Source organism: Typha angustifolia, chromosome 6 (assembly GCF_048772165.1).
Source record: "Typha angustifolia cultivar Huaian chromosome 6, ASM4877216v1, whole genome shotgun sequence".
Taxonomy (NCBI): domain Eukaryota; kingdom Viridiplantae; phylum Streptophyta; class Magnoliopsida; order Poales; family Typhaceae; genus Typha; species Typha angustifolia.
This window is the reverse complement of record NC_133244.1, coordinates 5875745-5898308: the sequence shown is the minus strand read 5'-3', so window position 1 is coordinate 5898308 and position 22564 is coordinate 5875745. Positions and strand designations below refer to the sequence as shown.

The window sequence follows — 22564 nt, the reverse complement described above, 5'->3', positions numbered from 1 at the left end:
AATTAGAAAAAATAATTTAAATTATAGGTATTTTTATCTATTTATTAAGTTAGTAATTCGTAGTTTCTAAATAAAATATTAATGGAGGGGATTTAGTAGCATAATTAAATAATTTATTATGAAGTATATATGCACACTTTTTTTTTACCTCGTTTATAAAAAATAATTATTCTTATACTCACTTATATTCTGATGTAATATAAAATAAAAGAAAATATGAGAAAAATATGTTTTATGTTTTATTAAATTATTATGAATATATTTTTAATTTAATATAATGTAGGTGATGAGATAGATATATAAATTAGTAATTGAGTTAGTATGTGATATAAAATATAATTTTAATAAATAATTATTTTGATAAATAAACCTAGAGTTGAGTCGGTTAAAATGTAATTAATAAAAAAGAAACACTAGGAAAACCATCCTTTCTCTGGTGTGTAGTCACATGTCCGTTGAATTATGATCCGACGGCTATCAGAGTATCTCACACTCCGTAGCATCTACCTTTTCTTGCGGCCTAAGCCGAGAGGGGAAGACTCTCCCCACTCTATTTGAGATCAAACAAACCCCAGGACGCTCGAGTTTCCGACTCTATTCGATTCGATTCCATTCCATTCCATTCGAGTTTGAGCTGCTCCTCCACCTCGACTGAGATCAGGTTCGTTCCCTCCTGCCCCTCTTCTCTCTTCGTTTCATTCCCTCCTCTTCCGTCTATTTGTTCGCCACGATTTGTCCGGAGGTTTGGAATTCCGCAATGATGATATAAGGGTCTTGTTTTCAATCAAAAATGGGGCTTTTGTGTTACGGTTATCTTTAATAGTCCATGTATTACTGCGAATTTTAACGATCTAGGGTTTTTTATTCCCATTGCATGCTTTGGCTAGCAAAGAAATAGGTAATTATGTTTCCCGCTAGGAATTAGCTTCTCGATTGTTAGATCTATTATTGTGATCAGTAGTATATGTTTTAAGAAGTGGGGTTCAAGGATTACTTATGTTTTATGGAGTAATTTGTAGAGCATCTAGTTCACTGATTTTAGAGGCTTTGTTCTATTTTATTTTTATTTAGGTGAAGAACAGAAGAAGGTGTTTTCCCAAATCAAATTTCTTACTACATTTTTGTATTTACAATGATTGGGTTAGTAGAAAAGGGACACGAAAAAACTGAGAAAAGATTACGTAAAACATTAATAATTTTATGGTTAAAAATTAGTAGAGAAACAAGAAATTCTTGCACTACTTGACTACAAGAGCCAGCAGGGGAGGAGGAAGGAGAGGAGAGAAAAATTGATAGGAGATAGTAGAAAAACATAAGAAAGAAATGCAGTGTGTTTTCCTTCTTCCCTTCTCCTTTTGATTTAGCTTTGACATGTTCATTATTAAATATGGGTTTTAAGGATGAGGATGAGGTTGAGGTGCACATATTCTCATAATTTGCTACAGAAATGCTCTACCGGGTATGGATACCAGTTCCAACCTGTGGAACATCTTTATCTTCTCACTGTTCTATAGCATTTGTTAATTTGAAATCCTGGCTCTAGGTGGTTGTGTGCATTAGCCATCAGCTCAATGGCATACACCTGGCATCGTGCAACGTGAGGAAGAGACTTATAAGTTTTCATGGACTAGATTCCACATCAGTTCTAATAAAAGTCTAACCATATGTGTCATCTATGGTCAATAAGGAGAGAAATATCGACACAAAGGTCATTTTTTAATAGGTTTTGTTACTGTGTATATTGTCCAGCACTACATATTAATTATCAGTGTTTTGAAAGGTGCTAATGGAGGCCGCCAAAGTGGCCTGGCAGAAAGACCACCATGGTAGTCTTGGTGGGTCACTGTGGTGTTTGCCCTGCCTTAGCTAATGGGCCAGATGCTGTCAACTAACCATTAAAAACAATCCAATCACTTCTCTCTCTTCCTCACTCCCTCTCTATTGATATGAGATTCTGAGCCCTAACCCATTATCTCCTCTCTCCCTCTCTCGATCGTCTCTCTCAAGCGGTGGCGGCAAGCAGCGGTAGCAGGTACCCTCTTCTTCTTCTATTTGTTTTGGTTCTTCTCCTATGTTTCTTCCCCTTCATTTTCCTATGTTTCTTCTCTTTCTTCCGCTTTCTTTTCTTTGCCTTCGTTTTCTTTACTTCCTAAGAGATTTCTACCTTCATATTTGTTCCTTCAACATGCATTGCACTAGATGTCTTCTCAATATATGTCCTTGCAGTAATGGTTACAAGACCAACCAAAATATTTCCTTGGGTTTTCACAAGCTCTTTATATAATTGAGAGGCCTCTTTCTGTTACAATCTAACCACTTGTGTTAAGTCAGTTGAGTCAAGTTAGTTAGTTAGTTAGATTTGTTTATTATTTTAAATTCAAATAAAGCGGATAATCTGTATATGGATCCGATCCGCTAGGACTTTACTCATATAAATAGGAGTGGTTATGATGTGATTATTATCGTGGAATGAGAATTGAGTTTAGTTATTTTACTATCTCGTTTTTATTTTTTATCATAGCTATTAGATCGTCATTATTCTTCCATTCGCTACCCTTTGACGATCCTCACAATGTCGGATATCTATTGATTTGTTTCATTCTGACCTTCCTTCACTCTTTTATTTTTAAATTTTCATTCCGACCTCGGATTTATGTGAAACCAAGACCATTAGATCTGTAACTCGTGAAGCTACCACCATAAGAATTAATATAAACTTCTTACGTCCAAATCAATCCAGATCTGATTCATAACACTTCCTCATTAGTCATTACCATGCCTGAGGTTAGAAGCAGCAACCTCTTGCATGATAATACTGCTTAGTGTATTAATGAATCATTAATAATGCTTGGTAAGAAATCTGCCTTGTTTATATTAGTATATATTATATATCATATTAATTATTTTTAGGTGGTGTGTTGATCGCTCGCCACCACGCCTGCCTTTCAATACACTAATATAATTACATCTTTAAGATTTTTGTGTGTATCAATATTAAAGACTGCAAGCTGAACAGTAGTTTCCTTTTTGGCTTTCTTTTCCTTTGCGTGTTGGTTTGCTTTTATTTAAATATGAATTTGGGTCCTGATATGTTTGCTTGTGATTTTGATTAGTTTGGTTTCTCTGTGCAGATGGCTAGAGTACTAGATGTTCCAGCTAAAGGTGGGTTCAGCTTTGATCTATGCTGTAGAAATGAAATGCTTTTGAAGAAAGGAGTGCAACTCCCATCCTTTAGAAAAACAGGAACAACCATTGTGGGTTTGGTTTTTCAGGTACAACTGCTTTATTCATTTTCATGTCCTATTACCTTAGCTATATTATAGCATGTAAACATGTTACTTTATCCAAGATGGTTCTTATGCCATAACAGTTAAGCCACCACTTTATTTATTTAGAGGTTTGTTACATTACCCATTTTTTTCAAGGCCTTGTCACTAGTTGCCACCACTTGTCTAAACATGTCTTTAAGGATCAGGGACTTGTTCTATCAGTTAATGCTATTTCGTTATACTTATTTGGGCTACCTTTTGTCACATTGTGGAAGAAATGTTTTTCTCTCCATTTTAGATCAATGATAAGTAAAAGAATGGCCAGTCAAAGTATTGATCACTTAGATGAAGAATACGCTAGAGACCATTTTGCCTGTTTAGTATAATGTTGAAGCCATCAAGGCCATTATATATTTTTAATGCAGATTCTTTGCTAAACCTTGTGAGCTTGATGTGTTATCTAGGTATAGTCTTCCATTGGAAATGCTTGAACATTCTTTACCCATTTAACTTCTGTGTTCTTTTTCTCTCCCTCTTTGTACTTCTTCTATTGCACAATCTATGAATGATTGAGTTTGACGGAACCACAGAACGTATTTGTTTTCTGTATAATCACTTAGTAACTAATACTTAGTGAGAGAATGTGCAATTCATCTGCACTTTGATTGTTTAATGCAATATGATTGGTATTACTGCATTTAAACTTCCATTGACTGATTTCTCATTTTTATCTAGTGTGTCATCCTTTTCAATTTTAGTACCTGCTGAATAGTATGACCATGTTTTAACTAGAGTGATACTATGCATAAGCTTTTTCTTTTGGTACTCATATATGTGGATGTTTATTAAATTTTATCAGGACGGTGTTGTTCTTGGAGCAGATACAAGAGCAACTGAGGGACCTATAGTTGCTGATAAGAATTGTGAGAAAATTCACTATATGGCACCAAATATCTATTGCTGCGGAGCAGGAACTGCTGCTGACACAGAGGCTGTAACAGGTAGGCTTTAATGTAAAGTCTCCTTTCCTTTGATATTGCCGAATAACTTCAATTCTTCTTGGCACCAGCTGTAGTCTGTACAACGCGGGATAATTTTTTTCAGTAATTGTAAATGCTTTGTATAGATATGGTCAGCTCCCAGCTGCAGCTGCACCGTTATGCAACTGGTAGGGAATCAAGAGTTATTACTGCCCTTACCCTTCTTAAGTCACACCTTTTCAGGTAAGTAGTCTTATTCCTGCATGTGTCTTCTAAAGTGTCTGATTATTTGCATAGTGCTGAAACAATGTGGAATAAATTGTCACTAGTTACCAAGGACATGTAAGCGCTGCATTAGTTCTTGGTGGAGTTGATGTTACGGGGCCACATTTGCACACAGTGAGTATAGTGTTCTTTTATCATCTCCGAGTCCTGAAAGACCTCTTGATGTATACAACATGTACTAAGTAGCTCGTCTGCAGGTTTATCCCCATGGTTCAACGGACACTCTCCCTTTTGCTACAATGGGTTCTGGCTCTCTTGCTGCAATGTCTGTCTTTGAGTCAAAATTCAGGGAGGGCCTTACGGTAAGTATACTGATCTATTAGATTATAATCTCTTAATATATGAGTTGTTATCATTTAAGGGAAGACAAGTATGATTAGTGTCTTAAATTGCGATGGCAAGGAGGCTTAGAGCCAGCATTAGGTGGCGTTTGTACTTTGTAGGATCATGGCCTTCATCTACCTGTCCTAGTTGTTGTGTGCTACTTACCCATCTGTCTGCCATATTAAGAAGCAATGTTCTTCTCGCATTTCTTGTGGAAATGTTTTTCTTATATAAGGTTAATTTTATATCACTGTTAAGTTTGTTATTCTAGTGATGTGCTGTTGTGAAATCACCCCTTCCAGGAATACATCCACTTTCCAGTGCACATCTAATGGAACCATCCAATATTGAGGATATCTGTGGCTCATGTACTTAATTATAGAGATTGATGGTGTTCTTGGAGGTTGTAACAACTGATATTACTGGCTATCTATTTTCTGCAGAGAGAGGAGGGAATACAACTTGTGTGTGAGGCAATCTGCTCTGGCATTTTCAATGATTTGGGAAGTGGAAGTAATGTTGACGTTTGTGTAATTACTAAGGTTGTGCACTCCTCACTTAAATAATATCTTATTAAGTATTATCTTCGTGATTCTTGTACTGTTGCCGATCAAACTGATTGTTGTCCTATGCTGATTGTCTTTATCAGGGCCACACCGAGTATTTGAGAAACCACCAGCTGCCAAATCCGAGGACCTATGTCAGTACAAAGGGCTACAGCTTTATCAAGGGGCATACAGGTAAACTCTTGCATGCTTGATTTACAGGAAGGGAAAGAACAAGACAATTTCTTGTAACTTCTATCTAATCTTTGTGGTTGTTCCAGAGGTTTTATCTGCCAAGGTTAAACTACTGAAGCCAAAGGTGGTGGCAGATGAGGGCATCACTGATGCGATGGAGGAGTGATCAAGTACCAGAACATGACAGATGTAGGTTCTGCACTTGCAATATCTGCTGTTTTACCGAAGATTGAAGAGCATTTCAAACAATACAACTATGTAAGAAGCCCTTTGCCACCCACCTCACCACCTCACATTAAATCTTAAGCCATCATTTGATTATGTTGGGATCCTGCAGCTTGTACTAAGACTTTTTTCCAATATCCCCTTTCCAGAGAACCCTTACTATGGTTTTTTTTTTTCTGTTGTCATATGATTTGATGTTTTGGTATAACAGGATTTGTTAGTTGGTTTTTGTGATACTTATCTGATCTATACTTGGGCAAATTTATGTTAGTTTCCAATGACTTAGTAGTATCGCTATGACCTGATAAGATGGGCAAACTAAGCTATAGCTGCTGCTTCACCTAGCCTGCTCTGGGAAGCAAAAAAGCATGTTATGTTCTTTTAGGCGAAGGAGGGTGTAGACAGCCCCTTTGCTTGCAGATAAACCTTTACTATCTTTTGTTTTTAGTGATATCCTTTCTTCTTATATGTAATATGAGATGATCATGGTGTGTTTCAAGAAATGATTTTACTTCCAGGTAACTATCTCTAGTCTATTAGTTTTTGTAATTGATATTGCCTTGAATTCGTTGATGTAAGAGAAAGTTAATGACACATTGACATATATGTGCCATTGGACCGGTGATCTTGCTTTAATTATGTAGTGAATTTGGAGCTTTCTTTTCTGCAGGATTAGACTGCTGGTACAATTTGTAACTATAATTACGTCAATCATCAAATCCTGCTGCTGTCTTCTTGAAATAACGTAGCATTTATTCATTATCCGACTTATTGGACTTGCCATCAGTTCAAAAGCAATTGAGAATCATTATTTTTCATTTAGTTCCGTTGAAAGGTATTTATAATGTCAAATGTAGCAAATGCTCACAGGTTATTAGTGATGTAATTATGATTCTACTTCAGAGATTTCAGACATGTCAAAATTGGCTTTGAGTTCGTTTTTTATCCTCTCTTTTCTCATGAGCAACTTCAGGGACACCAATCCACCTTCTCTAGTGCTTCAGTAACAGCGTTCGCATAAATCAAGCATAACAGCTGCAGTAAATATGAGATAAAAAGCTAAAATGTCCTTTGTGGCGGGTAACAATTTGTTTGAATAGAGGATGGTTCTATTATAAGCATTCTGACTGCAAGCAAGCTTTGGACATCAGACCAATGTTATAATCAACTCAGAAAACAAGATAGAAACTTATCCAATCACTCAAAAGCTCTTGTGGAGTTGCCCAACATACCCAAATTCATAACAATACTTTACCAAGTCTGAGCAGTATGATGTTGGTCTATCCTTTAGATTCAGTAAGGACAAAGGATGAAATGATATTCAATATTATGATTATGACCTCTCACATAGAAAAGAATAGCAGAAACATAAAAGCAAGATTGTAGAGGATTAATCCAAAAAATATACCCAAATAATAGTGGGCACGCCTGGAAAATATATCCTGTCAGTATATTTGTAATATCTAAAACAAATCCCCTTATTTCATCATCAGAATGACAACTACCTGCAAGTAATTAATATAGGAGCATCTATTGAGAAAGCATCCTCATGGACAAACTCTTCACAGATCTCATTGTAACCGAAAAAAAAATCCTTGTAGTTCATCCAAAACTATGTGAGGGACCAACTGTTTATTGAAAATTGGAAACAGCTGCCCTAGAACATCAATCTTTATGTGAGGTTGCAAGAAATTGATTTGCATATTTGTCCACCTTTCTTCCTGTGTTTGACTGATGGTCATAGTACTCGACCACTGCAGCACCAGCTAAAGCAGCCAGCGTCAAAGCCTGTGCGTGCAACCTGCAAGATACATATTCAAAACAGAGTATACTCGTGTCAATGCTTAGAGGGATAAGTTCACTAATCGTCAAATAAGTGAGCAATGTTGAATGTCTTAGGCAGCAAATGTAAATGGGTAGACAATGGACCAGCTAGTACTTAGGCACTAGCCAAGAACCTGGAGGATAGGTGAATAAGGGAAGAAAAGATGCAAATGGTTTAGCTTTACGCCTTTATGCATAGGAAAAAAGGTGGCACCTCAGGTCTTACCTATGAGGCCTAGCAGCCAGTTTTGAAAAAGAAAATTGGCAAAGGAATATTGTGGAAATTCCAAGCTGTAGCAAATAATGAATGAATGAAGCATCTGACATCAGTAAAGCTCACTAGTGACCAAGAAACTAGGACTAAACTTCCTCAAGATTGCTTGTTCTCCTCAGCACCATATCAGTTAACGACTAACATGGCAAAAGTAAATTAGCCATCGTTAAAAGTCCAGGATGTACCTCAGACCATAGCGATGCAAGACATTGTTCAGCCAGGAGAACCTAGGATTTGCTGTATGTTATGTACCTTGACCTTAGGGGTACAAGAAATTGCTAATTTAAGAGACATGAAATTCCATCATATCTTCTTCAAGTAGGGAAACAAAAAAAAAAAAAAAAATTCAGTATTCATCATAGGATCAAGTTAAAATAGCAAAATTTCTTCCACTTGTCAAGAATTCTCCTTGATCTGCGCACTTTCTCAATACTGAGTCTACCATAGAGCTCAATTCAAAACAAACTGCAACAGCAAATCCCTATATGCTAATTGAAGGGGTAGCCAACCCCTGCTAAGCAGCTATAATTGGGTGCCACCCTCCATCATCTAAGCTTTATTTAATTTGTCACTGTTTCTACAAAGGATTTTTCCTGATCTTCCTTTACAAACACAAAAGCATGCCCAATATTGCTAAAGGGAGAGAAATAAAACCCAAAAATAAATGTATTGTCTAAAAATAAACAATGTCTTAAGAGACTATACACAGGTAGGGGAGCAAACAATGCAATCACGCATCACCCAATACCTGTGCACATGCCTAAAACTCAAGGTAGCAATAAAGAGGAAACAAGAGAACGATAAAAGGTTTGCATTGATATACTAGTTTTACATAATCAACTAGTATATAATAAATAAGAAATTGAGGTCATAAGTATTTATAAATTTGAGGAGCCATATCATGTGACAATTCAAAATTACTGATGTAAAAGCTAAGAAAGAAGAAGAAGTCTAGACGGCACCTAGGCAACTCCTTTCTAAGGTGAGAGCCTAGGAAGCCAAGGAGATTATGTTTTAATAACTTTTTCTACACAAATAAACAATAAATTGAGAAACAACTCTCATCTACAACCAGTTGAATCATCCCTCCAACTCATTTAAAATCAATAACTCTTAAAAATGGAACTTGACATAACAAAGCCAAAATCCTTGGCCATGAACAAGTGATATTGACTAGATATAAAGCAACCAATTATCTCCATGTCTTTAGATTGAAAAGGAACATGGATGAATAAATGGAATGCTCAAATGCAAAAATACCAAAATGAGGATAAGAAGATTCAGCAAAATATGTACTAGATAGGAGTATGACGGTAAAACCAATATAGACTGGTGACCTATATGAGCCGACTCAATTCAAAGTCCAGTGTGCACAAAAAAAAAGAAAAAGAAAAGAAAAGAAAGAACATGCTTAGAAAGCAGCATGAGCCACAAGGAGTTGCACATGATTATTTATCATTTATCATGACCAAATTACACATTCTTCTGATTACAACCTCTGAACTTATAACTCTTATCGAAACATTTCACATGATGTAACTAACCATGCTCCCAAAATATTATCTATCAAGGAAACAATGTCTCAAAGTTCTACAACAGATAAAAAGATGGCAGGGAAGAGCAACAACTATCTCAAATATCTAAATGAAACATTTGAAAAGAAAAACAAAACCACGAAAAAGATTTCACCAACCCTGAGAAAAGGACCAACCTGTAGTCTTTTAAAACTAAAGACTCGAAATTTAGAAAAGAAAACTCTAAAGAAACCTAACAGGCTAATAGAGATTGAAATTTACAAGATCCGCATCATTCTAATCCAAAAGAAAAGAAAAAGAAAGAAAAGGAAAAGGGTCCATTTCCAGATACAGGGATCGATAAACACGAACCTAGCATGGATGATCTTCACGCTGGGCTTCATATTAGGCCGAGACCAGTTGTACGCGATCGAACCCCCAATACCGCTGAGCCAAAGACACCCTTTTTACCCCAAATCCCAACCCAGCAACAAATACCCGAATCGAATCAGATCCCAATATTAAAAAAAAAAAAACCATCGGAAAAAATTGGGGGAAAAAGGAAGGAAATCTACTAGTTACCAACAGCTCGAAGCTTGTGCTCCACCACCCACTTCCTTAAAGACTCGACCTTGCTCGCAGTCTCCGCCATTGCTGGCTCTCCGATGATTTAATGTCCCTCTTCTCTTTTTCTTATGAAGAGCACGAGGAATGGGAGAAGCGTAGAGAGAGAGAGAGAGACCTGGCTCCCTCCTTGTATATAGAAGCTGGGCTGGTGGCAGCTAGCGTGCGCCGGACGACTACGTAACTTTGACGGTGGATATTTGGTCAAACCTCGGACGAATTATGTTATAATATATGTTTGGAACTAATTCGAATTTTAGGTAAAATTACACTAACACCCCTGAAACTTTATATATATATATATTATATAAACCCTACATTATATAAAATCTCTTATCCTAACGGTATTAATTGAAAATATTAAATAATTATTTTATCTTCAACTTTAATCAATTTTTTCTAATAAAATAAGAGCAAATTAGTCCGCTAACCATTTGATTAGTGATACTTACATATATTTTTTTGTCACGAAAAAAAATCTAAACGGTGTTCCAAAGATCTTCGATAATTAAGGAATTAATGTGTCACGTATAAAAGATAAATAAAGGGATGTACATAGAAATAAGAAACAGTTCACAATGTCTCTAAGTATAATTATCCTTAAATTTTAATTAAATTTTATTAAAATAATTAATCTAGACCCCTTAAATTATTGCCCATTTTCTCATAAACTCTTTATTTATTTGTCGTAGTATAATAGCTCCCTTAAAAATCATTTGCTTTAGATGGTTATGTATTGGTTGGCTTAATCTAGTTCTCCACTGCTAGTTATACAGCAAACTGTTTACTAAATTTTAAAATAAATCTTTGTGGGAAAAAGTGGTGTACATTGTTACCAGCTAAGTCCACCATCACTAGATTCCTTTAGAAGTGCAGCAAGAACTACACAGAAATGAGAAGGTTTATCCTTGATAACATAAGTTGAAAACTACTTATCAGTGACATTGTTGCAAGTTTGTAACACTACTTGATGCAACGTATTCATATACTCTTTGATCTGTAACTTATATATCCAAATTTCTCCTGAATAAAGAAAATATTATTCTCCTACATTCACCTCCAAACTTAGGCAACATCTATCTGGTAAAGGGAAGCGAAGAAATCATACATACAATTAGTTGGATGAATAAAGGTTCTAATGTGATGCTATATCGTCGTATATCTTTATTTTCAGATAAAGCTCAGACGACGCACATCCTTGTCACCGAACTTCATTGAGAAAATGAACTATGATATTCAGTTACAAGAGTATAGTTACAACAGAAAAGGCAATCAAATTTGGTCAACCTACAGCAAGTTGCTGCAGGTAATAATCTTTCCAACAACGTACATACTAATTTACACATGCAAAAAGGGCTTCTAATTCTCTTCATCAGACTCGAAAGACTGGCGGCATCGCAATGATTCCAGCACATTTGACGACCTGCCACCGGTTGAGACCCCAGCATTAGCTGTTCCGGACTTCAGCTTTGGCACACTCATTGAATGAAGTGGCGGGGTTGCTGCATCTCGGTTCACTTCCTTGAGCACCGACCTAGCAGTTGCTTCAGCAGCTGCATCAGCCAATGCTGAGGAAATGTTAGCACCAGATCCTAACTTGTCCGAAATTTTGGAGTGAATTCTTGAGGCTGTCATACTATCTGGCAAGCTGTGGCTATCAGATCCTTGTGCATTGGAGACAGCCTCTGCAACTGTAGATTTGGCTTTAGCAGCATCATATTTCTGCATGTCGTAGAGTAGCTCTTTCTGGAGTTGCTTGTCGGCGACCAATATCTCATCAATCTCATTCTTGTAATCCTTAAGTAGGATGCGCAGGCAATCCATAAGGCAGCCTGTGAGTGGGCTGGTCTTGCTCTCCAGCAGTCGCTTCAGCTCAATAAATATAGGAACAGCGATTTGGATCAGGTTCTTCTTTGCTACTTCAGTGACTACTCTCCCTTTGGCTGCAAGAAGTGCTTTGGTGCCCCCACTGTCACCACCTTCATCGTCCATCTCTGATGTGTCAGAGCCACGAGTTGTTTGAATCCTCATCTCTTTGCAAGCTAGAATTTGTAAAGCATCCTGTCAGGAATCATTATGTTAGTAGCCTGCACTAATTATATGATGTTTTCTGCTTTGTAATATCTTCCATAATATTGCATCATAAGATTTTTCAATTCCAAAGCTGCGGATACTAATGATGTTAAGTAAAATCAATTAATACTGTTTTCCATGAGAATTGCTTGGACGCTTTGAATGAAGATTTCCTGCCACATATCACTTCTAGTACAGTTATAAATCCCATTTCATCAATTGTTCTCAAGTTGAGAATAGTACAGTGGGACTGGTATTAGAAGTTTAGAACCTAAAACGATACACAGTTACCATTAATAAAATCTGAAAATATTTAGATGTAAAGTGAACTGATAATTTTGAGGAACAGGACTCACAACTAATGCTGTTTCGACAATAAAAAGTGAGGTTTCTTGATGGAACCAAATCACATCTCCATGTTGATATATAATTTCTATCAGCACACAAAAGTGATACAATTCAACTTCCAACTTACCAACTCTCCTCCGGTGTGATGAGGCTTGACATATTTTACATGAACTCCTTTTGTCCAAGCCAGATTATCAGTATCAGATATATAAACACAGTAACAAATGGATATACTCGACATAGATTGGAGCATGCATAAAAAGACGTCAATCATAAATCATATAATATCAGAACAAGTATATGTAGCAACTCAGTTTTTTCAAGACAACTTATATATGACCCAAGAGTTATGCAGAGCATTCTCCACGTTATATTTGTCGCAACTTTCTTTTTGTCACATTCTAATGATAGAGCTATTGGCAACATTCATTTTGCCACAGCACTAAGATTCTTTTTTTTTATCATAATAATTACCAAAAGAGTTAGAGAAGGCAATTGTCATCAATTGTATTATCACATACAAATAAAGTACCATCCCATAACCTATGGATCAGCAAGAAACATGCTTATCCCGTTACTAGTTGCTTGAAATTTTGTTGCCCTACCTCGGATCAGTTGCATAAGGATCTTCTGCAAGTTTTCTGGCTTATGCATTACCCCAAAGAAATAAAAAATCCATGTCAGCACAGAATATTGACTGCCCAGTGGATTCACCAAGTCCTGATTTGTTATGTTCCTCTGAAGCACATGATCTTAAGATGTTTATATGTACAAAACTAACATGGTACAATTCAACTATATGCAAAGACATCTACTATTATTGGAAGCAAGTAGCACTCAGCAATATTCTAACTTACTTTAGCACTAATGTCATTTGAAGTGGTCTACCTGAAGTACAGCCTGCCCGGTAACATCATCAACATTAAGCAAGCCGTCGGAAGCAGCTGCTAAGATCTCAGCACATATCTTGGCCGAAGTTGCCAAGAGGTGTTCAGGTGCCATTTGTTTCAACAAAGAAACATAAATATGCATCCTTTGTGACCTTGATGTCTCATCAGTGCCTCTACAATTACCAAGAGTGATGTTAGATTTAAAAGAGACGCAGATGGTATGAATAACCTCTGAAATTTTTTGTACCTTATCGCAAAAGGTTGATGAGCAGCTTGTGAACTTCCCTGAATCTCGCTATGCCCAGAATGTGCATGGCAATCGTTTAGAACAAGAATAGCTTCTATGAAACTGTTATATGCAAGAAGTGGTGCCTTAACTGTCAAATGTAGCCATCAGCTTATGTACTACAATGTTCAAGGAATGAAACATACAAATTTGAAAAGAATTAGACCTTTTAAGATGCTTCCAAAAAGGAAATCAGCCAGATGCCTAATCTTTTCAGAATCATCAACAAGACACAACAGAAATTGCAGGAAGAGCACACCTCTCCACTTCACATAGTCACGCTGATTACAAGAGTGTAAGAGAATTGTAGCACTCACAAATTAAAGTGAAAACCCTCAACTATTAAGACCCAAGAGTGGGGAAAGGGTACCTGTAGTAATTTTGAGAGTAAAATAAAGGTCTGCCTCCTCACAACTTCACAAGGATCATGTAATGACATTGCAATCCTGGGTATATAACTGTGAAAAGGCAAAAGAAAAACTCAGTCAACATATTTATAGCCAACTAGCCAAGGCATAAATAAAACACCAGCTTTCAACATATAAAACATTTGTTAGAATTGGTCTTCTAGTGAACGCAATACTTTCTGACAAGGATGGCTGTGTCGGTCAGCACGGGACTCAATCAACATATTTGTAGCCAACTAGCCAAGGCATAGATAAAGCACCAACTTTCAGCATATAAAACATTTGTGGAATTGGTCTTCAAGCGCATGTAATACTTTTTTATAAGGATGGCCGTGTCGGTCGGCATGCCCTCATATCGATGGGCACTTGCCGAGCCGATCCGACATGGCCGCGTGTTAGTCATTTGCCGATATAGATTTTTTTATAAATTTTTTCTATTTCCATCAATTATCATCAAATCAATATCATTTTCTTAACAAACATGATATGACATGTGGAACACATTTTTTTAAAAATAATTTTTATTTCCATCAATCATCATCAATTAATTACTAGTCAAACTATTCCTTCATGACCAATTTTTTAGCCGAGTAAGATTATCTTCACGATCAATTGATCCACCAGAAAGTTTAGATAAATTGATGATGATAAGATTAGAGATGATAATGTTAATGATAATGATGGTGATGGTGATAATGACGAGATTCAATCTGATGGCGATGATGATGAAATGAGATATGCATCCCTGCTACACAACGTTCTTAGAAATGTATTATTTTTACAAAAGATGAAAACTTTACGCATGCCACCCAAGATCAAAACCACGAAGACAAACCTAGACAATCACGAGGCAAAATTTATCAAAGATAAAAAAAAGGAAAGAGATCATCTCAAATTTAACATGATTACAGCCAGATGAGAAAAGAAATTGAGTCTGTGGGTAACAGGACATCAAAAGAGGTGTGCCCATAAGATGATGAGTTTATTATTATTACTATCATAATAATCACACCTACTAAAGCCATCATACCCTTATTATATTTTATATCCACAATCTGTATATATTTATAGTATGTATATGCCAGCAGTTCTCGTGCATGTTCATTATCCATATCATATCATAAGATAATTATAAAAAAGTTATTTGTATGAAGACTATATGAAACGTTACAACGAACAATACTATTAGCGGATGAGTTTTAAAGTTTATCGATAGTATTTAATGCAATATTCTCGTATTATTCTTATGCCAACAAATAAAACCTTTGATCCTTCTCATCATTCAATTAGCTATTAGTTTTAATTATTAACTATTATCAATTAATATTATGTGTTAAATGTTACTATATGCTCAATTGTATTATGGAGTATTCAGTCATATTATGAGGTGTTCAATCATAAATATTAGTTTTAATTAATATATTTAATTATATTATGTGTTAAATAATATTTATATTTAGCTGTTGTTTTATCTATAATAAAATAAGTCATTTACAAAATTAATCTAAAGATAGCACGCTGTAAGTTTTAATACATATATTTAAACTAAAAATAAAAAATTAACATGCCAAAGACCTAAAAATATCTAAATATCCTAAAACTTTTATTTAAAATATTATAGAGACGTGTCACTGGCACATAGGGGCATGCTACTAGTTCACCGAGTATCATTTTCTACTTTGTCAATTCTGATTGAATTACACACGCCTAGGCAAAAGAATTGGAAATATTGTCTGTGGGTTTGTGTATAAGAATAGAAATGTAAACTTAAAATTGTTATGCTATGCATAAATAACTGCAACTAGAGTAACAGTTTTAACACTATTTGGCACTAAATTCAGTAATTCACAGAGAAGAAATTTGTAAATGGTGGTTCTGCATGGCAAAATCAAACAACAAATGCTGATTATAATACAACATTTTGAATTGGGAAGACATTTTTAGCCAATCTGACACAAAAATCACTGTTTCCAGTCATGAACTTTTGTTCTGCACTGTCTGCAGTCACTAGATATATCAGTTTAAAAGCATTTATAATCTAATTCTTTAGAGATCATGTCACATGAACTATACCAGTCAACTAATGCAGTATAGCGAACACAGAAATCTGCCATTGCCACCATGATATTGTTGCGAAGGGCAGGACAGTCACTTCTCTCAAGCTCCTAAAACAAATAAACCAAAAAAATAAAATAAAATTACAGTAGCAACTGGACAAGTACACCTAGAAGCTTAAAATTCAATACCTGTATGAAGAGTGGAATATATTGCTTTGCTAAATTATCATCAACCAGACATATTTTTCCCATTGTCACCCAAGATTGGATGTACAAAGAAGGGGCCACCTCCTTGAATGAAACTGTCAATGCAACAAGTTTTTTTGCTTTAGGTTCGGTATTCCCTGATGTTATGATGGTGTGCAACAAGGGAGTGATGCCCTGCAAATCAGCAGACGGACAAGCAAGAACCAACGACCCAATCGTGAACACTGCAGCTACTGCTTTTAGCATCGATGCAGATACTGCTTTCTCCTTCTTTCTTCCACCCTGAGGAGGTGTTAGAAAGTGGTTGACCTTGCCAGCTTCCGAGACCTCTGATAAATAGACATCAAGAATCTCCAGAGCTTTGGAAAGCAACTGATGCACCCATTTTAGTATAAGGGTATTTGCCTCTTCAGGAATTGTTGCCTTCCTCTTGCATAAAGTTCTTAGAGATTTTACATGAGCATCAACCTATAATGTAGGCCAAAGCAAGAAAAGATGGTCAAGAAAAATAGCAATGCACAGACCAAATAGTAACCATGCTGCTTTCAGCCCTGAACAATGAGTTTTGACCTTTGGATTGAATAAGGTTCAGGCATTCAGATAGTACTGTTGCTTCTTTAAGCAAAACTTTAAACCATGATTCTGACTAAAACTTGAAGATGAGAGATGAGGGCATTAAGTCCACTCCAATTTTAATAATGTCAATTCAGCTTAGTATATTTAATTTCAACTTTCTAGAGGTTTAGTTTAGAAAGTTCAATTCTAAGGGTCAAAGATTACCCTTCTGATTTCTTGTAGATCGTGCAGGAAATGCCTAATCTGGAGTTCTCTCTCCTTTAGTCATTTTACTCATCATTAAGTTCAATAATATCTGAGGGAACAAGAAATATTGAAAATTGCACAGGCATTTGAATTTTTTTTTTTAAAAAAAGAGCTGTTTGTTTTCTCCTATATTGCTTTTCCAACCCATTGAGGCATGGTTTTGTTCTCTTTATGGTATTTCTCTACTAATATAAAAAAACTAAAAAGTATGATTTAAACCAAATCTAATATATACAATTTCATGTGAAGCTCATTGAATACTACAGCATCACACACATGGTTCATAAATCACATAAAGGTGAACTAGTGCACTTTATCCACTCTAGATTAAAGATAAAGTTTTAACAAAATGAAATCAAGACAAAATCATACTCGTGAAATTGTTGCTACAACTAATGAAATCTTTGATATATCTGACCTCATTTACTGCAGTCTCAAAGTCATAAATTTTTTTTTTCTTGTGATTAAGATCAAGAAAATCAAATGTGCGTGATTTTTTCTATCAAAGCAGGGTAGATCAGAATTCATGTCTGGACTCATCATACTTACTTAAAATAAGCACATTCTACATAAATCTCAAAATGATAGGAAGCATCTAGATTACAAGACAGCCAGAGATACATTATACTCGACTTCAGTTTTTCTTTTTGACATATTAGTTCACTTTAACTTCAACTTCTAAAAGATGGCTATTATGAAATTGTTGTAAAATATGTTAAAGGTTTTGGATTCACTTCCATAAAGCACATGTTGCAGCCAATCCCTACAAATATGCTAGGTGATCTATTAATAAGCAAGAATTGCCTTCAAAAGAATGACAATAATTTGAACTTCAAAGCAATAAGCAGATGAATCACAAGTAAGAAAATGTTACTATCGAAGTCCAATGTCATATATGGTATTAGTATGTATAAGCTAGGCAGGTCCTTTTTCAACATAAGCTGCATCATAATTCATATATAGGGGCTCACAGGAGAAATGATTCTCTATGAATTGCTTTGCAAGCAACAGTCTTAGTTTTGCAGCCATTTTCAAATAAAAGGTAAACATTGCAAGTGTCACGTATCGAATCTACTGAATAAAAGCACACGAAAGAATATTATAAAAAATCATATGTAATTAATCACTGTTACCTCACTTAAGTGCAAATTAAAGTTCTCAATACGTGAGAGCAAGTTGTGTGCCAGTTCTGCAGCAGGCTCAACTGGCAACTCCAAGGAAACATTGGAAATAGTTTGCAAGAGAGAAACACGATCTCCAGCCCATGAGACTGAATTTGGGTCCCCTCCATCAGAAACTTTGCTTTGCTCTTCTAGATTCAGATTATCAAGTAGTTTCCAATGGTGGCAGAGGAACTTCCAGTCAATTGCCTTGGGTGTGAATGATGAAACCTCAGAAAGAAGCTGCCAAGCTCCTGGAGGGGCTGTCCACTTCTCTATTGACTTGGAGCTTCTTAACCACAAAGATTCTGAGGTTGTTATGATGTTCTGAAGTGATCTAGCAACCAAAGGTTTTAATCTTTTCTTCTTCCCAAGGCTCGTGCATATCTTTCTTACGCATGGTGCTACCTCCCCATTGTAAATTCCTCTTAACAAGTCCAATACCCCCTCGGGAAATACACAGCCAATTTCTGCTGCATCGCTGCTCAAGCTCACATTTGCAGATTGAGAGATCCGATTCAAGACTAACTCAAGAAATAAATTCTCACACTCCTCTTGGATGCTTGTCTCATTATCTACTATCAAGGGCAGCACAGCATGAAGCCACACTCTTGTGACTCTTTGATCTGGAAACCTTCTAAAAACCTGCAGGCAAAGTGACAAAATGTTCAAAAGAACAGTCAGACTCAACAGACGAAGCATGTGCCAGAATAACATAAATTCATGCAAATTATTATAAAAAATCCATAACATTTACCTCTGAGAGAGCTGCAAGAGCTGCTTTGCGGATGCTGACGAGTGGGTCAGAGCAAGAGGCCCCAATAGTCTCAAGGAGCACCTCGTCAATTGGCAAACCAATCAAAGCAATCGACTTTGTGACAAGGAGAAGAGCTGCCTTTCTCACAGCAGCCTTCTCATCGATACACCTCCTCCTTAGCATCTTACTAAGATCGGCATTGCCAATTCCCATGACTTTTTGTAGTCTTACGCGATTCTCTTCACCCTCCGACAACAAACCAATTATATGTGCCAGATTCACCAAAGCACGAGCTCGGATTCCCCCAACCGAGTCCCAGCAACGCTCCACTAATGCTTTCAAGCACCTGATCCCCCATTGACTACCCACTTCCTCCGCCAAATCCTTCACACCAAGAGGATCATGCAGCGATGTCAGCAATGCAAAAATTAGATCAACAGCCAACAATCTGAGCTGTGCCTTCCCCTGCGTCATCTTCACCACATACTCCATAAACCCAATTCTATCCTCGCACTCCATCGCCCGAACAATCTCCATGATAGCATCAACAGCACAGGCTCTAGGGTCAGCCTTCTCCGGTGCCTTCATGGCCAAGAACCTCGGCAGGTACATCAAAGCCTTCCTAATCCCATCGATCTTCTGACCCAAAGGTACCATCTTTTTCACAAAAAACCCCAACACAGCCGCTCTCGTGGGAGATTTCATGGGGGCAAGGATCATCGGAGTCAAAGACTGAAACACCTCAATCGCCGTCTCAATCTGTTCTCCATGCTCCGGCCTTGACACCAAATTCTCAAGAATCAAGAAGCAAAGACCCGACATTTGGTGTCGTCGGCCGACTGCAGTGTCGAGAACTGCGACCATGGTCTCGACAACTGACTTCCGGGCATCGGGGAAAGAATCAAGACGGACTCGTCCAAGAACGGAGACGAGCAAACGAAGAACTTTGACGACTAGATCAGCGACGTCGGATTCGGGGTCAGAAGTGGAAACGGCGGGATGGGCCTTGTCAGATTTCCTCTTCCGGGAGTTCTTTCTGGATTTCGGGCTGTCAGGAACTGCTACTGGTTTTAGAGAGCGGCGTAGGGAGCGGAGGAGGGAGAGGAAGGCGAGGGGGGAGAAGAGGGAGTGGAGAGGGGATGAAGGGGAGAGGAGGAGGGAGAGATAGGCGAGTGAGGCGAGAAGGGGGAGGTGGGAGTCGGAGGAAGAGGAAGACTCCATGGCGGCGGAGATGGGGCGGATGAGAGTGGATATGGGTAGATTGCGAGCGGCGAGCTGGGTCCATAAGGCGGCGGCCCCGTCGCCGGAGAGGAAGGAGAGGAGAGAGGAGAGGGACGAGTACGAGATGGGGGAGTCGAGGTGATGGAAGGATGCGAGTGAGGAGACGAGGTGGGAGAGGGCTTCGGGAGAGGAGACATCGTCGTCTTCCTCCATTAGAGAAAGGAGAGGTTTTTGGATTTGGGAGAAGGTGGGGCGGTTTCCCGCTCGAGGGGTAGAGGAGTGATGATAGCGGAGAGGTTCGCTTGGGATCCGCCAACCCAATAGCCCGAACTAAGCCCAATAGGCAATATGCTTATTTATAAAAAAATGAATAATATCTATTAATTATCCGTCACGATTATAATGGAGTGTTGCTAACATCACCAACCAAAAGAGTGACCAATGTAGGACCCTTCCTTCCCAAGTAACCCCGAGACTCATGTTTCTACCCGAGTTAGCGAGTCAATCCATAAACTTATCGGCTTCACAGTAGATATGAAAGAAAAACACAATAACATGTGAAAAGATAACAAAAATTTACAGTGGTTAATAATGGAGTAAATAGACCGGAGGCTAGATGAACCTTGTTTACAATGTTGACTAGGAGCTTGGAGTCAATCTGATTTGGAGGTAGGAGATTCAATGTGATGGGATGCAAACTAGAGCATCTTTAAGGCCAAAGGCTTCAGCTACAAACAAGGAAGTGTAATGACTAAGACAACTATTGGTTATAATAGGGGAGCTTAATGGTGAGCGTAGAATGAAACCCGCCCTACCAAGCTTATTAGGATTCGAGTATGAGTCTTAGTATTAAGTTTGAGGAATTCAAGCAAGGGTGGTTCTTGTTGGATGAAATAGATAGGAGTTAGCTTCACCATTAGGGTTGCTAGATTCTCATAATATTCATAAGAAAACGAGAGAGTTATTTCTCAAAATTAAGTTAGTCAGCTCATTAACTGAATTAAATATAAGATTGTTTCTGTAGTTCCATATTTTCCAAAGAAATACACTGATTATCGTAAGGAGCATAGCATAATTTGAGCCGAGCAGCAAAGTGTTCTCAATAAGCCAGGACCCCACTGCCTAGGTTGAGTTCGGTAACCCAATGAGTTTAAACGCACTCCACAAAGCCTAGGCAAACAAGCACAAAAGGAACAAGTGATAGGTAGATTTTTCCTCTTTAATACAAATAGACAATTCTTATCGAAACCAAACCCCAACCGACTCAGAGTGAGTCTAGTTGAGAGTTTGTTTTAGTAGAATTTCATTGAAAAAACATGACTTTAGCCGGAACACTTAACTTCCATAAAACCTTCCAACCCTTCCATGGTGGGAAAGGAGATGGCTCAAGGCGTTTGAGGTAACTATAAGTTGACTTGGTCGTAGCCAAGCCTGAGGGGTTAAGCACCCAAATCCAATAATCATCGTCTCCCTGGAGCGGGATATGGATGTTGAGGATTTTCTTACATAGCTCTGGATTGAACATGGGGGAAATCATATTTTCATTTTAGAAGCGGTCATGGATCAGAACAACCACGCGATTAGAGTGTGAAACTATTAACATCGACAAACATCGACCATTTGTCTAAAGGTATAAATGATATCCAAGGGTCAGAGACCACCAAAATAGATTTGCCATCACGAATAATTTTAAGAAACCCTTCAACTGTCCAACATTAAAACTTAATTAGGCACCAATTATTATATTATGGGTCCAACATAAAAACTTAATTAGCATTTTATACTTAACCAAAGGGCTCGTAAATTAAATTCAGTGCTTTAGTTAGCTTATAAAGTGCTAATCTTGACAGCACTTAATTTAGTTAATATTTTTATTTACAGTAAAATATCAATTCTTGAAATAATATTTCCAATCTATTCAACAGTTTAGTTTAAAATAAATCTTTAATCTTATTAGCACTTTATAGTTAAGCATTTTAGGGGTAGACCACTAAGTAAATAATAAGTTTCTAAGGCAGCCTATTTTATTCTAACAGAAATAACATACTACTTCATCATTATGATCATTTTATAAATAGGTTTAGAGTCTATATTAGAAGATCATCGAATTTGAATCAATTCATTAGAGCGTATTATACTATTCTAGTTCTATAGGGCATTCGAATAAACAGTATTCTTCGGTTGTATTATGGGAGGAAACGTCTATAAGCAATTTGTGAAAGCTAATTAGTATTAAGAAGATATTATTAAACACTACGATCTCGATTTATACAAAAT

General features: G+C 37.1%; 3 protein-coding genes across 4 annotated transcripts; 1 reads left to right on the top strand and 2 right to left on the bottom strand.

Moving 5' to 3' along the window:
• The first annotated feature begins 501 nt into the window (after positions 1-501).
• Positions 502-6104, top strand: LOC140761732 (proteasome subunit beta type-7-B-like). Of its 2 annotated transcripts, XM_073099186.1 has the most exons (10): positions 564-661; positions 2008-2032; positions 3132-3272; positions 4129-4270; positions 4396-4492; positions 4579-4648; positions 4732-4836; positions 5302-5400; positions 5508-5598; positions 5685-6104. In XM_073099186.1, exons 3-10 carry the CDS (start codon positions 3132-3134, stop codon positions 5762-5764), a joined length of 825 nt encoding a protein of 274 aa, XP_072955287.1. In that variant the 5' UTR covers positions 564-661; positions 2008-2032; the 3' UTR covers positions 5765-6104. The 2 variants fall into 2 exon arrangements, with proteins under 2 accessions (XP_072955286.1, XP_072955287.1); XM_073099185.1 differs by lacking the exon at positions 2008-2032 and having other exon boundaries at positions 502-661.
• Positions 6105-7213: 1109 nt separating this feature from the next.
• Positions 7214-10177, bottom strand: LOC140760767 (uncharacterized). The gene is made up of 3 exons (XM_073097767.1): positions 10018-10177; positions 9808-9898; positions 7214-7624 (listed from the first exon to the last, which is right to left on the bottom strand). The coding sequence occupies exons 1-3, from the start codon at positions 10085-10087 to the stop codon at positions 7489-7491; spliced, it is 297 nt and encodes a 98-aa protein (XP_072953868.1). The 5' UTR covers positions 10088-10177; the 3' UTR covers positions 7214-7488.
• A 1063-nt stretch (positions 10178-11240) lies between these two features.
• Positions 11241-20521, bottom strand: LOC140760810 (condensin-2 complex subunit CAP-D3). Its single transcript, XM_073097828.1, has 9 exons — positions 19067-20521; positions 18283-18954; positions 16310-16795; positions 16137-16228; positions 14027-14114; positions 13823-13937; positions 13618-13747; positions 13369-13543; positions 11241-12120 (listed from the first exon to the last, which is right to left on the bottom strand). Exons 1-9 carry the CDS (start codon positions 20498-20500, stop codon positions 11419-11421), a joined length of 3894 nt encoding a protein of 1297 aa, XP_072953929.1. The 5' UTR covers positions 20501-20521; the 3' UTR covers positions 11241-11418.
• Positions 20522-22564: the final 2043 nt, after the last annotated feature.

Bases quoted from the DNA above. Each gene is read 5' to 3' on its own strand.
- LOC140761732 (XM_073099185.1), top strand. From the start codon at position 3,132: ATGGCTAGAGTACTAGATGTTCCAGCTAAAGGTGGGTTCAGCTTTGAT. The intron at 4,271-4,395 runs GTAGGCTTTAAT...TGCTTTGTATAG, and splicing joins TGACACAGAGGCTGTAACAG to ATATGGTCAGCTCCCAGCTG. The intron at 4,837-5,301 runs GTAAGTATACTG...TATTTTCTGCAG, and splicing joins AATTCAGGGAGGGCCTTACG to AGAGAGGAGGGAATACAACT.
- LOC140760767 (XM_073097767.1), bottom strand. From the start codon at position 10,087: ATGGCGGAGACTGCGAGCAAGGTCGAGTCTTTAAGGAAGTGGGTGGTG. The intron at 9,899-10,017 runs GTAACTAGTAGA...TGGGGTAAAAAG, and splicing joins GCACAAGCTTCGAGCTGTTG to GGTGTCTTTGGCTCAGCGGT. The intron at 7,625-9,807 runs GTTCGTGTTTAT...TGTATCTTGCAG, and splicing joins GTGAAGATCATCCATGCTAG to GTTGCACGCACAGGCTTTGA.
- LOC140760810 (XM_073097828.1), bottom strand. From the start codon at position 20,500: ATGGAGGAAGACGACGATGTCTCCTCTCCCGAAGCCCTCTCCCACCTC. The intron at 13,748-13,822 runs GTCTAATTCTTT...TACATTTGACAG, and splicing joins TTTTGGAAGCATCTTAAAAG to TTAAGGCACCACTTCTTGCA. The intron at 12,121-13,368 runs GTAGACCACTTC...GATTCCTGACAG, and splicing joins CCGGGCAGGCTGTACTTCAG to GATGCTTTACAAATTCTAGC.